The sequence below is a fragment of the Annulohypoxylon truncatum genome (assembly GCF_022578515.1).
Source record: "Annulohypoxylon truncatum strain CBS 140777 unplaced genomic scaffold F4807scaffold_77, whole genome shotgun sequence".
Classification (NCBI taxonomy): Eukaryota; Fungi; Ascomycota; class Sordariomycetes; order Xylariales; family Hypoxylaceae; genus Annulohypoxylon; species Annulohypoxylon truncatum.
In genome coordinates, this window is record NW_025953863.1 from 16,389 (window position 1) to 30,125 (window position 13,737).

Consider the following 13,737-nt stretch of genomic DNA (forward strand, 5'->3'; position numbering starts at 1 on the left):
TTTTCAGCAAGGCAATTGAGCTAAACGGCAGCACTATAGCCAGTCACATTCATCTTAGCGGATGTAATGGAAATATGGGCAATACTAAATAGGGGTGGTCTCTACTAACTAACTAACGCCTTAGTCACGCGGATACTTCAATAGGAAGATACGGTGAATTGGGGTATAATAATAGGTCAGATTATTCTTGTGGTATTCTTTACGGTAGGTGGATTATGACCAGCAACTCTTAACCCTAAGTGAGTGGATAGTAGACCGGGGATACTTATTAGGGGGAGTTGTTGTTTGCGGCCCTTCCCGGATTCCCCGCTCACTGGCTAGATCCGACGCACAGACTCCCGTTTTGAATTCTAGAATGTCCATCGTGAACTTCTTCGGGGTGTTCGATTCTTCCCACGATACCGAAGCCGGACGAGAATCAGCTTGATATGGTTAAATGTTTATAGAAATGCGTACCGGTCAGGCGGGACTCCTATAGAACACCCACTTTATAGCTAGGCACGTGTCTGATACTCGATGGGGTTGCTCCTCTTAAATGATAGAAATCGTCACCTGATTGGCCAAGACGACACTGATAAAACGCAGGGAAGCGGATAGACAGTGATTATATTAACTTAATTTAGTATATGCATCTCGGTCTCCATTGCGTACTCCAAGATTGGAATAGAACAAGACCCGCGGTGAACCCTTGCCAGGCCTAGAAAACCTAGAAAACCTAGAAATTCATCACCAAGTCGACACTAGCTCTAGGCTAGTCATATTCAAACACCAGCTGGCGGAGTAGGACAAATCCCAATTGGCGAGCTGGCGTCATTTGTTTATTAATGCAGCTTTCTCTCAAGTCCTTGCTGCAGTTATATCTGCAAATGTGCCTACAAGGGGGCCACCTGCTTCATCCTTGATACTGGGTAGATTGCCTTGTAGCTCGACGGTATCATCCTCGCTTAGCAGCCATTCCACAGTACCGGGTCCACCATCTGCCGAAGTTGCTTCTGTTTCCGTTGAGAGTTTGGCTAGAATGTTTTGGTAGCGGGCCATGCGAGCTTCTTGTCCTGAAAATAAGGCGGGTTGAGTCCTTTGAGACTCTTGTGGGGCGATCTCGAATACGTCAACGAGGTTACTATGAAGGTGATTAGTGCCCACGGTAGCATTAAGATAGGCGAATTGGTATCAAATGAGGCATACTTGGAGGTTCGCGCCACTACTCTTTGTAGGGCTTCAACCTCCCGTTGCGATTCGAGCGGGTCGGCTTGAGAGTTCATGTTGTGCTCGCTAAAGCTTCCATATTGGAGGTTGTTCGGATCGTCAAAGAGAAGTCGGGATACATCGTCCTATTCAAGTCAGAAATTAGTCATCATTGATCTTTTTATTCGTTATTCGGAGGTATTCGGGGGCATGGAGCGCATACTTCATCATACGAGTCGCGGCGTCGGCTGCCGAGGCAGGAGGCGCAAATGCCCATTTTGAGCGGAATAAATGGATTGTGGAAGGGGAATTGAAGAAACAGTGGAATGGGACATTTGCCCTTTTTGAAGGACTAGTAGAATGAAAACATAAAAGATTGTATAATCTGCCTGGAGGTCCGGGCAGGAGTTAGAAACTTTGAGGCGCTCGTCGCAAAAAAGGTTGACGTTGGAAGAATTTCGGAAATGTTACCGTCGGCCGTCCATGCGCGACACGGGATGTACGAAGTACCTTTCCACTTCCCACTTTCCACTCCTTCTAGAAGTCCGTGCACAGAGTACACTTATGTAATCACAACCTCAGTAATGACGACATGTTCCTTCTATTGTTCCTTCTAGGTTATTGTAATTTACGAGGTACACAGAGTATTTTCGAACTTTACATTCTGAATCCGCATCACTTTAGTTCTTACACTTATACTTCATTTTACATACTCTACTTAATTCGTGTCTTCCATTTCGATTTACCTGTCATATTGCTCTCGAAACGAATGGTAACGGGGAATTCATTTTAAAGCAAGTGCTATATACCATCAATCCTTTTAACTTGCCCTATCCTGTGTCGTGAGAGCATGATGTATCATGTTCGAAATTTCGGCGATGTCGTCCTTGGTGCTTTTCTGACTTCCCATGATATACAACACATTCCCTAAGACTCGGCTATGAACGTTCCACATGGCCTCTTTGTCACCGTCGAGTAGAGCACGCTGCAGCTTTAGCGCGGCATTGCTCTTATAGCCTAAGCCATCTGCAGCATTCATGTGGATCGCAAGGACACTCCCCAAGGCCCAGGTACCGGCTACGAGTTCTGTTTGATTTGAGATCCAATCCAGTAGGTTCCAGGGCCAGATGGACCACACTTCGAGTTTCGTGGCGCTGGATTGGTTACTCAAACATCCCGACCATTCACTGTCTTTCGCCCAACCCCACTCATCTTGCTTCTCCATCCTCTGCATCTGCCGTACAGATTCTAAGGCAACTTGGCAACCGATTGGGTGGGCCGTATAGCTGTGCCCATGAAGTAATGCATCGGCCTTGTCATCACTTTCAAAGGCTTGGAAAATGCTATCAGATGCCAATGTAGTGCTCAGCGGCACCAAACCGCCAGTTAAGAGCTTGGCGTGAACAGAAACGTCAGCGTCACTCTTGAGAAAAGAGGAGGCCGTGAATCTGCCAAGGCGGTATAACCCCGTGAACACCTCGTCAAATATGACAGGAAGACCAGTCCAACACGTAGGGTCCGAGCTGTTGACCTCAGAACTTGAGCCAAAGAGGTTTGCCGAGCGACGGACTACGTTGACCAGGGCACGTTGGTAAAGGGGATCCCTATATTTAAGTTAGCACTCACGCTTCTTGAAGTATGTGTTGTAAGCTTGCACCTACACTAGTTGCATGCCCCCGGCTCCGATCACCACTGGCTCCATGAGCAAGGCACCGAATTTCCGGTCATTTCTTACATGGTGCGAAAGCACTTTTTCGATATATTCCTCATAAATCTTATGCTCATGTCTCGACTCGCGCGAATCAATATCGAACACGTCGGATAAACTTGGAAATGCCTGGTCGTGTCCAAGATCGACTCTTAGCGTATCGGGCACCTCGATGACCCACTGACCATCAATACATTTGATGGTCGGATAATCGAACCAGATGCCCTTTCCATCATACCATTCGATGTTCTCATTGTAAGTGCTCGGTTCAGCACAATCCATGGCCCCAATGGTATCGCCATGATACCCGCCTTTCAACCCGATGATTCCAATATCCTCACTCGCAGTCCAGCCGTATCGAAGCCGAGCTGCCCGCAGAGCCATTTTCACCGCCACTTCCACGCCCGTGCTGCCGTTGTCCGAGAAGAACACACGAGTAAGCCGAGGGTTCTTTATACCGGATAAGAGGGTCTCTGCCAATGCTAAAGCGGGTTCGTGGACTGCTCCGGCAAACATGACATGGCCATAGCGACCTGCCGCATAAGCTGCAGCCATTGTGAGCGACGGATTACCGTGTCCGAGTCCCTGAGTCCACCATGACGCAGAGCCGTCAAAGGAAGGCTGCAGGACGAGGTCGCTCCTTCCAGCTTCCTCCTTCGTACTTGGTACGAGTGTCTGAAAGAAGTCTCCCCGAGCGCCGTCAATTACGACAATGCTGTCCGAAGAAATGAGTTTATGTTGGGTGAACGGGTACCATATTCTTTTGTATGCTTCACCCGACATGGCCTCGAGCCTTTCAATGCGCGCTTGATGTCTGCGATCCAAGTGGTCGAGAATCTCTCGAGCAGCCGCACTTTCGCCTCCCTCTTTGTAGTATTGCAACATTACCTTCGCATCTATGTTTCCATCATGTACCCTGGACGGAGGTTTTGGTAACGATACTACAGGTATACCATGGGTAGTAAAATAATCCCTCAAGTATCTCTCATTGTCGTATTCGCTGTCTTGAAAGACAAGAATAGCCTCAACATCATATCCACGAAGTTTCAGAGATTCGAAAGCGGAGATCGTGAGCGAGATGCCCCCGAGCTTTGAGTCAGCAATTAACACGACAGGGCATCTTAATACTGTGTACAGGTCTGCTTGGGTAGTGCCTGATGGCCCGGGAGAATGGACGCCACCAGCTGTTTCAATGAACAGCCACCCAGGACCATGAGTCGCCCTTCGAGATGCGAATCGATATATCTTAGAGAGTAGTTCCTTATCTGGGGGTACTGACTTTATAGCTGGGTTTTAGGTTACAAGCAATATAAACGTCTTGAATGAAGTGTTAATATACCTTGCCCTTTGCTGCGGCATGCGGACTGATCGCAAGATCGTACTGCAACAACGTCGAACGATCTACTCCCGGAGCATATTTTTGGATATGACTATATTTCCATCAATAAGTGCGGCTCAATATATTTCCTGCTCACTCCTGCGATTCCACAGGTCAGTATAATTAATTACTCTTAAATCAAGCCGGTGAAGGGGTTACTAACACCGGTCGTCAGCCTCATCTTCCGGGCCTGTTGATACAGGTTTCAGGAACGTTGTTTGCTCTTTCCCCCATATACTATTCGCCGCTCTACAGAGAATCGTCGTGAAGACTGTTTTGCCGACATCAGTGTTGGCGCCGTAGACTTGGAAAACTCGAAGAGAGCGCCAAAGCAAGGGGTGGACTGGTGCCATTTACACTGCGCCGAGTTTAATAAAGTGGTGAATCCTGGGTGTTTGTCAAGGTACAATATAATGGGCGCTAAATATAAAATTACGTGCTGGACAACGTTCCATTTAAGCCGGAATTCGATCGATCTATACCCCACTAACTTGCAGCCGTAGTACCGGTACCGAAATTACCACATTAGCGCTAGGGAATGAGCATCGATCAGCGTCTGGTGAGAAAATTTAGGGGATCGCCATATTTATAACGATTTTGATCTTCTCACAGTCTATTCAAAGAGACAGCGATGCCGGAATATCGACGACAACTAGACGATGCCCTCGGGGCTCTTCTAGCGCGCCGAAAATCCCACGACAGGCTTAGGAGGTTGAGTAATGCTCCACCTAATTCCATTGACTTCTCATCAAACGGCTATCTATCATTGTCAACAAATCCGGTAGTCCAGAAATCCTTACTATCACGGCTAGAGGCCGAATTCGCAACCTCCGAGAACAGCAACGCGCTACGTCGCCAGTCAATTCTTGGCTCAGGAGGCTCTCGTCTCCTTGATGGAAACTCTTCGTTCGCAGAATCTCTCGAGGCGAAAATTGCCGCTTTTCATAATGCTGAAGCTGCGCTCTTATTCACGTCGGCCTTTGACGCTAACACCGGGCTTCTCTCTTGCGTCCCGCAACCTGGAGATGTGATCATCTATGATGAATTGATACATGCCAGCGTCCACGATGGTATGCGTATGAGCCGAGCTACGAAGAGGATTCCATTCTCGCATGATTCTATATCAGAAACTCACCAATGGCGAAGCTCTAATGATAGAGGTGGTCAAGGAGGTCATCAAAGTAAAAGTCAAGAGCTTTGTGATGTTTTAAGACAATTATCGAGAGACAAGAACGTTATGCGCTGCAAAGCGAATGTCTTCATATGTGTAGAGGGGCTTTATAGTATGGACGGTGACGTCCCGCTTTTAAAAGAGATTGTTGAGATCGTCGATCGATACTTACCATCAGGAAACGGCTACATCATAGTCGACGAAGCGCACTCGGCTGGCGTATTTGGCGAGAAAGGTCGCGGCTTGGTGTGCCAGAACGGTTTGGAAAATCGGATATGGGCAAGAGTCCTTGGTTTTGGGAAAGCGATGGGTTGTGCTGGAGGTATGTGTCATGAAGCCGTCAACAACCTTGCTGGCACTGTATTTACACCCTGGCCGATTCGCCGCGGTTTCTTTCGAGAGTCAAGAAATCAGTTTTAATGTGTTTTGAACCAGGCGCCATTCTATGCTCCCCCGTTGTCAGAGAATATTTGATAAATTACGCCAGGAGTCTTATCTACACAACCTCGATGACCTTTACCTCGTTGAATAGTATAGATGTGGTTTACGACTATCTCATAAGCGGACAATCCGAGCCACTGCGACAGCACCTAGAGACGCTTATTTGTCTCACGTACCGTCAACTTCATGCGCTCTGCATCCGATCGCACCCAGGTCGGCACATCCTTTACATTGAGAAGGGCCCCTCCAAATCACCTATCATACCGATCTTCACGGCCCATCCTCGGAGTCTTGCGGAACATTGTCAAGGATCTGGCTTCATGGTACGACCTATTGTTGCCCCAACCGTTCCCGTTGGGGGTGAAAGGGTGAGGATTTGTTTGCACTCTGCCAATACTCCTGAGCAGATCGAAGGACTATGTGGCGCGATTGAAGCATGGGTGCGAAATCAGATGGCCATGGAAAAAACTCGAGAGAGTGAAAGACATCCCAAATTAATTATGGAGGGAGAAGGTGTATTCATCAAACAAGATAAATCTCGGCTCTAACCCCCATAATCTAAAACGAAGTCCTTTCAATTACCTACCTCCTAGATACCTATACATCGTCCAAGTACGAGCTTCTACGAGCTACAGCTAGTTGCAGGCGGCGGAGACTTATCAAAGCTCTTCATAGGACCCAAGCCCCACCGGTCGAACATCTCTTTATCCTCGTCATAACCGTTACATTCCGTCGTCAGCATCTTCTCACCAGTGAAGATCGCGTTGGCACCAGCCATGAAACAAAGAGCCTGCTTCTCCTCTGACATGGTTTTCCTACCAGCTGCGATTCTAACGATGGTGGCAGGCATGATAATGCGAGCAGTAGCAATGGTGCGCAACACTATGATGCCCGGGAGTCAGCAGAAGCTATCAATCGAAGACTACAAAATAGGGATAAAAGGAGATTTAACACGTGATGAGTATAGGACTTACTACTTGGAAAATCGATCGGCTCCCGATCTCCAAGAGGAGTTCCCTTGATAGGCACGAGGGCATTCACAGGGAAACTCTCAGGGTGCTTGGGCAGAGTCGACACAGTATGCAGCAGACCAACACGATCCGTACTCGTCTCGCCCAGACCCAAAATGCCACCCGAGCACACGTTGATACCGGCATCGCGCACGTATCCCAGGGTCTGCAGCCGCTCGTCGTAGGTGCGGGTCGAGATGACGGAGGGGTAGAACTCGCGGCTCGTGTCGACGTTGTGGTTGTAGGCGGTCAGGCCGGCATCGGCCAGCTCCTTGGCCTGGGCGCCGTCGATCATGCCCAGGGTGACGCAGGCCTCCATGCCGAGCGCGCGCACGCCCTTGATCATCTCGGCGATGTTGCGCAGGCTGTTCTTGCGCCCGCGCATGTCGCGCCACGCGGCGCCCATGCAGAACCGCGTGCTCCCGTTCGCGGCCGCCTGGCGCGCCGCCGCCAGCACAGATTCGACTGATTCGACCTTTTTGGCTTGCAGGCCTGTGCCCTTCTGGTACCGCGTCGCTTGCGCGCAGTAGGAACAGTCTTCGGTGCAGCCGCCGGTCTTTTGCGCGGGTGGGGAGAAGAAGGTCAGCGGATGAGATGGGTGCGAGGGGGAGGAGAGAGGCCAACCTTGATGTTCATGAGGGTGCAGAGCTGGACTTCGGCCGGGTCGTGGAAGCGTCGGTGTATTAGACTCTACATTGGCTAGTGTTATCAGTCGAGTCCAGCTCTATGGTCAATGTGGAATTGTATTTTCTCAAAGGATTGGATTGGATTGGTGATTGATTGCATGTAAGTATTTCACGGGTTCTTACAGCTTGGTGTACCAAATCCATCAATGGATGGTTGTATATAACCGCTATCTCATCCCTAGTCCAGTCATTCCTCGGCCGAGTCGCAGAGACGGCATCGCGGAGAGTATTTTTCGGAGTCGGAACAGGATTGGGAGCAGGAGCTTCGTGTCTAACAGGGTTTGGACCGGAAATGGGGAAAGGGGGATGATCAGACGGCTGCGGTTGGACCGCCGCGGCGGCGGCAGGTGACGGTCGAGAGGAGGCCGTGGTAAACAAACGAAGACGGTTGCTTCGAGCAGGCCGAACTAGCGGCTCCGCAAGTCGACGAACAACCAGGCGCGCGGGTTTCATGATCTGATCAAGCACGGATAGAAATCTCGTCGACTCGCAGAAGAGATCCAGTACCAGAACAGAGGTTCAACAGGTTCGGGTCCCGACGAAGTATGTACATAGGCAAGCTAGCTATTTCCACTTTCTCGCTTTCCCCCAACCCCCACGTACTCGACAGAAACGAAAAACCCCCCCTAACCTCAATGATTTTTCTGTTGGTGGGGAGGTGGGTTCCGGCCGCGAGAGGGGAAAAGATCTCAAGGAGCCCAGCGATCGCCCCGTCGACGGCATACGCCTACCCAAAACGAATTGGTACGCAAGGGAGGTGGTATTTCGGCAGCAGGCCAAGTCTTGGACTTAGCCGGCACTAGGTTAGAGGGATCGGTGCTATTTAATCCACATCGGTAACATCGCGCCCCCGCTACGGTGCATACAGCCACTAAAGATCGTCTTCATTTCAACCTAGGACCTCTAATTCGCTGCGTATTACCCACGGCGTAACTCCTCAACGAGCACGTTGGCGTTCTTTAGCGCGGTAATAATAGCATCTGGACCCGTGGTAGTCTCGGCTTTCAGGGGGGATTTCAAGGCCATACGCATTTATTCTCAGACAAGACTAATAGTTCCTTGGCTTGCGTATCTAAGTAGATAAATTCCTCAAAACACCTCACACGTGTTTAAATGGCTTTCTAATGTTGAGATTTACTGCTGTCGATTTATAAGGGGGTATAGAGGGGAAATTATTGTCATTGCAACATAGATTTCCCGCAGTTCGTATGCCATTTCATAACTTTTTCCATATTTCTCACAATTTACACATGAAAAAGCAGTTTTAATGAATAGAAACATACTCTGCATTTAGGAAAACACGTGTATAATATATCTAGGTACCTAAACAATAACAATGTAGCCTGACCTGAATAAAATTTGAATAAAATTATAGATAAATTCATGTAATCTTCCTCACAAAAGTTGTTACTAGATGCTAAAATCTAGAATTTTTGAAGGTCAGCTTCTTCCATGTTCTCGAGTTCGTCTTACAAATGAGGACTAGTGAATTTGTTTAATAGGTATTGTAAGGTAGGTAGGCATGTATGTCCGCAAACACGAAATGAAAACAACACCAAGCTAAGCATCCACATACCTGTCTAGGTACTATTAATCTTGTCACTATATTTCTGTTGTCATATGAGGCTGCTTTATTAGTGTAGTCTGACTTATTATTTCGAATATGTCGCTCAGAGTGTTTGTCTCCGCCTTTTGAAACATATTACCCCTATTCTCAGTATGACATGGGAATTTCGTACAAACCAAGCAACGATCATTGATTTTTAAGCAAATCTAGTCATTTATGAGTTCCGGTCTTAATTCGATTAAGAGTGGTATTTAACCACTGAGACGTACGATTCTGTGAGTAACACCGCTTGGAAGATTATTTGGTAGGTATCTGGTAGAGGTAGATAGTTCGCCCTCTATTCAAAATTTCGAGAGGACTCAGTCAACCACCATCCACATCCACATCCACGTCTACTTGACACGACTAGCGACAAGCATTATTTCCAACGATAAATCTATTTCAAATTGGTGGTTGACTTGATAGGCTAGCAGCACTTTAAAAACATTGGTGACGTTGAACATGTAAGTAGCGAGCGTGTAAGAGATGCCCTAGGCTACGTGTCTATGATTGTAATAGCAAGGTATTTATCACAGTTGCTACTTATATATCTGGAACCATATCCAGCGCTTTTTCAACTTCAACTCAGCATTTAATCTATAAACCAACGATAACACACATTTTTACATTAAGTACGGAATGAATTTCAACGCCGAGCTCAGGATATATCCCAGGCTCTCCGGCAGCCAGCTGAGAATTTTAAGCAAGATCGACGGGGCGTTAAGAAGCCGACATGGTCCGGAATGGCAGATTCAGAGCATAGTTGATGATATCCTCCGCATCTGCGCCGAGGCAGATTCTCCATGGCGTCTTTCGATTATCCTCCGGGATCTCTGGACGGTAGTAATTCAACTAGCCCACCAATTGTATCCAGACCGTCCAAACCAGAGCACTATGATAGAGTCTGTCAAGACACTTCGTGGGCGGGCTGGCGAGATCAAAAATGGTTACAAGGCAAGTAATTATTTCCCTAGAGAGAGGGTCATCATCATCGTTATCATCATATAACCCGATATAACCCGTACTAATGCTTTGTGGAGGTCTTCTGGAAGGATTTACCTTATCTAGCAGATTGTCTGTTTGAGAATTGGCATGGTAATTATACCACTCTATCCCACGCCGAGTAACACCCTTCTAATTTAATGGTAGATCCGTTATCCTCGTCCAGGCATCTAACCCAAAGAAATATCACTGAATGGCAAAACCTGAATTCCTTTTTCGTTCGACTAACAAGTAAACATTTTTGCCCGTGGCTTCAACTTCCCATTTTGGAACTCAGAAACGCGCTCGAGTGCCCGCAGTCTAGAGGGGAGGTGATGGAATGTCGGATTTGGGTCGCAACCGAATGGATTATACGATGCGGAGATGTGTTGCTTCACAAACTAACGGGCGAGGATGTTTTTGGACGCGTGGCCTTGAGTCTCACGACAGGTCCATTATGCAGAAACATCCGCCCATTAGGCGTCGAGAGATGGGAATTTTGGAAGACGAGGTTTCACGAGATCCGTAATGACTACCAGAGGCTGGACCTTAGTTTGGCGATATATCTACGGATGGGAGATACATTGCGTAGAATGTCAGCTGCAGAGAGAGACAAGGCCTTTCTGGACCGTGGTTACCAGTGAGAATTTCCTAGTTAGGATACAAGAAGTAGGTCAGTTTTAGTCCACAATAACTAAACCTCTTTGAACAACGGACAAATACAAAAAAGTACAAAAGCATTGATTGGAACACACCACCATTTAGCGTCCTCGTTAAGAATGCTTGTTATAAAGTACCCATTGTTTATAAACTTGCACACAATATGTATACTTGATTATTTAGGGAGATATAATTGAGACTCTATCTTTCGTTCAGGACCTATATGTCTCTGTCACGCCCTTAGCTTTATCATAGGCCATGAGTTGTCCTGCTCCTCAATATGATAATAGATATTCCTCTTCAAACCTGTGTTACCAGATTCGTGGGGGAAACCACTACGATTCCATCTGATTAGTCGACCGAACCAGCTGCTAGCCTGTTTAGCTGGATAGGTTATCGGCTTTGGGACAGTGGGGGTTGTGAAGACAAGAATTGCGGCAGTCATCTCGATTATGCTTATAATACCCACTTGCGAGAAGTGGTAGGTAGTATCACCCAATGTGGTGAGAATAATCGATAAAAATTGTTCGTGTGATGGCTGCAAGGACGGATCTGTTGGTAGTACCGTTAGTATGCAGTTGAAGTATACCTATGTGGTTAACTCATGGAGAGCTTACGTGGACCCTATGCAAAACAGGAGAGAGACTCCGATCCTCTTGGTCCTAGGTAGCTGCAACTTCCAAATGATTCCCTGGGGGAGTAATAGGATAAAGAGGTCTAGGATGGCGTTGAAGACTCCTACGGCGATTTCAAGTGGCCTCACATCGGCACAATGGCCTGATATCGTCTTATCCCACCAATACTCCCGCGGGGTACAGGTTGCAGCGTTGATCCATATGTCGATAACGAAGACGAGGGTGTTGATAGTGGCAAGGGTGTAACAAGTCCAGTCAAAAGCGTTGCGTGGACCAGCTGACGCGAATATATGAACCCACTTAAATAAGATGAGCGGTTTTATAGTCAGCCTCACAGCATCATACAGTATACTAGTTGCGTATAATCCTTTCTATAGACAGGGTCAGAAGCAGGCCAATGAAATATGTAGCCAGATGAGGTTACTAACATGATAGAACGGGGCTAAGCCTCCAACACGAAAATTCCACTGATGGATAAATTGTCCGGTGGTACCAATCATTCGGAGCTAGTATACACAATGGGCAACGTACACTCCCTGTAAGGCAAACCAATGTAGCGTACCTAATTAGTACCTATCTCGGGTAACGTTCTGAATAGAAATTTAAGCTAGGGTTATAGATACGGAACATACAAATGTTGGTATTAGAAAATCTGTGAGTATGTCAAGTTTCTATGCGAATAATGGGCACTAGGATACCTAGAAATAGGAAAAACTTATAGTCCTCAGCTCGCGGGGCCTTCAAGAAAACGAATTTGGTATAGAGCCGGATGATTATAAAGATAGAGGCGATCGCAATAGATATGGTATAAACAGCAATGGTCACATCTTTGTGGTTTGGGGAATTGTCAAGGTTCTGTTCGGTACCGTTAGGAGGGTTCAGAGCAGCGGCATTCAGATCGATATCAGCCATAGTACAACATTCGGGTCGAGGTAAGGGTGATGTTAATCTTCCCGCATATGACAGCGAAAGAGGGTTTTTTTTGATAAGGGGAATATGAGATGACGAGGATGGTAGAGTGAAGATGTCACTCAGGCTGAACAGCGGTCTTCCCCAAGTCTCACCGATCTTGTCGTGTAGTACACATCACAGATCCTACATTTAAGACATGGCGCGTAACACAGGGCTGCTTATAAGCAGGTACTATTTTCCTAACAACATATCCATTTGCAATACCATAGGATCGATTATGTTAAACTATGTTGGTTGGACAAGATATCTAGATTGCTGCACAGCACTTGGGTACCTAGGTACCTATCCTATGATGGTTACTATTGTTGTTGTTCTTGCGTTGCTTACGTACGTGAGTGCTACTGGTGCTAGCTACCACACAATTAGCCACTTTAAGCTCGAACCAATCCACGTGACTGCCTGTCAGATACAATTTCATAATTTTAGTGTTATCAGGTGGTCCGTGTGTTTTGATGCCTTGATGCCTTTAAATTTCTGGCTTTTACGTGATTTCTTTTAAAACACGATATGGAAATTATTAAAGATTTTATAATTAATTTTAATTATAATTTTTTAAATAAAAAAAATAAAATTTTTTTTATATAATTAATTAAATTATTAAGTTTTATATTATTTTAATAATTAAAAATTTTATATATTAAAAAATTATTAAAAATTAAATAATAATTTAATAATTTAAATAATTTAATTTATTTAATTAAATATAAATTTAATTAAATATAAATTTAATAAAGTAATATTATAATTAATATAAACGTTATTTTTATTATTTTATTAAATTTTAATTAATAAAAATTATAAAATAATATTTTTAAAATAAAAATTAATAATTTAAATATTTAAAAAAAAATATAAAAACTTTTTAATAAAAAAAATATAATTTTTAAAATTATAAATGAATAATTAAGCTTTAAAAACTTAATTTTAAAACTTATAAAAAAAAAATAAAAATATTAATTAAAATGTTAATAATATAATTAAATATTAATTATAAACGTATATTTTTAATTTTAATATTTATAAAAATTTAATAAAAAAATATAATAATAAAAAAATAAAAATTAAAAAATTTAAATTTTAAATATATTAAATAATATTAATATATTATTTAAATGTAATATATTAATTTAAAAAAAACTTAAAAAAATAATATTTATAATTAAAAAAATTTATAAAAATAAACGATATATAATTTTAAGTAATAACTTATAATAAATATTATAAAATTATTAAATTATTAAATAAATTATTAAAAAATTAAAATATTTAAATATTATAATAAAAAAAAATTATAAATAAAATAA

General features: G+C 44.6%; 6 protein-coding genes across 6 annotated transcripts; 2 read left to right on the forward strand and 4 right to left on the reverse strand.

The window, feature by feature from the left end:
* Positions 1-590: 590 nt before the first annotated feature.
* On the reverse strand, positions 591-1,738 carry F4807DRAFT_448981 (late endosomal/lysosomal adaptor and MAPK and MTOR activator-domain-containing protein). Its single transcript, XM_047999976.1, has 3 exons — positions 1,409-1,738; positions 1,186-1,331; positions 591-1,120 (listed from the first exon to the last, which is right to left on the reverse strand). The coding sequence occupies exons 1-3, from the start codon at positions 1,460-1,462 to the stop codon at positions 838-840; spliced, it is 483 nt and encodes a 160-aa protein (XP_047848607.1). The 5' UTR covers positions 1,463-1,738; the 3' UTR covers positions 591-837.
* A 267-nt stretch (positions 1,739-2,005) lies between these two features.
* F4807DRAFT_466036 (bifunctional dethiobiotin synthetase/adenosylmethionine-8-amino-7-oxononanoate aminotransferase) lies at positions 2,006-4,624 on the reverse strand (the record flags this gene model as incomplete). Its single annotated transcript, XM_048002345.1, has 4 exons — positions 2,006-2,789; positions 2,847-4,171; positions 4,233-4,323; positions 4,437-4,624. 4 exons carry the CDS (start codon positions 4,622-4,624, stop codon positions 2,006-2,008), a joined length of 2,388 nt encoding a protein of 795 aa, XP_047848608.1.
* Positions 4,625-4,737: 113 nt separating this feature from the next.
* F4807DRAFT_376041 (PLP-dependent transferase) lies at positions 4,738-6,598 on the forward strand. The gene is made up of 3 exons (XM_047995740.1): positions 4,738-4,830; positions 4,884-5,764; positions 5,878-6,598. The coding sequence occupies exons 2-3, from the start codon at positions 4,903-4,905 to the stop codon at positions 6,429-6,431; spliced, it is 1,416 nt and encodes a 471-aa protein (XP_047848609.1). The 5' UTR covers positions 4,738-4,830; positions 4,884-4,902; the 3' UTR covers positions 6,432-6,598.
* Positions 6,381-8,372, reverse strand: F4807DRAFT_375801 (biotin synthase). Its single transcript, XM_047995739.1, has 3 exons — positions 7,703-8,372; positions 6,858-7,449; positions 6,381-6,765 (listed from the first exon to the last, which is right to left on the reverse strand). Exons 1-3 carry the CDS (start codon positions 8,030-8,032, stop codon positions 6,506-6,508), a joined length of 1,182 nt encoding a protein of 393 aa, XP_047848610.1. The 5' UTR covers positions 8,033-8,372; the 3' UTR covers positions 6,381-6,505.
* A 1,560-nt stretch (positions 8,373-9,932) lies between these two features.
* F4807DRAFT_449015 (uncharacterized protein) lies at positions 9,933-10,852 on the forward strand. The gene is made up of 3 exons (XM_047999977.1): positions 9,933-10,139; positions 10,226-10,280; positions 10,335-10,852. The coding sequence occupies exons 1-3, from the start codon at positions 10,080-10,082 to the stop codon at positions 10,808-10,810; spliced, it is 591 nt and encodes a 196-aa protein (XP_047848611.1). The 5' UTR covers positions 9,933-10,079; the 3' UTR covers positions 10,811-10,852.
* Positions 10,853-10,879: 27 nt separating this feature from the next.
* Positions 10,880-12,373, reverse strand: F4807DRAFT_472697 (uncharacterized protein; the record flags this gene model as incomplete). The annotated part of the gene is made up of 4 exons (XM_048003034.1): positions 10,880-11,364; positions 11,473-11,832; positions 11,890-11,967; positions 12,152-12,373. The coding sequence occupies 4 exons, from the start codon at positions 12,371-12,373 to the stop codon at positions 11,059-11,061; spliced, it is 966 nt and encodes a 321-aa protein (XP_047848612.1). The 3' UTR covers positions 10,880-11,058.
* Between the last annotated feature and the right edge of the window lie 1,364 nt (positions 12,374-13,737).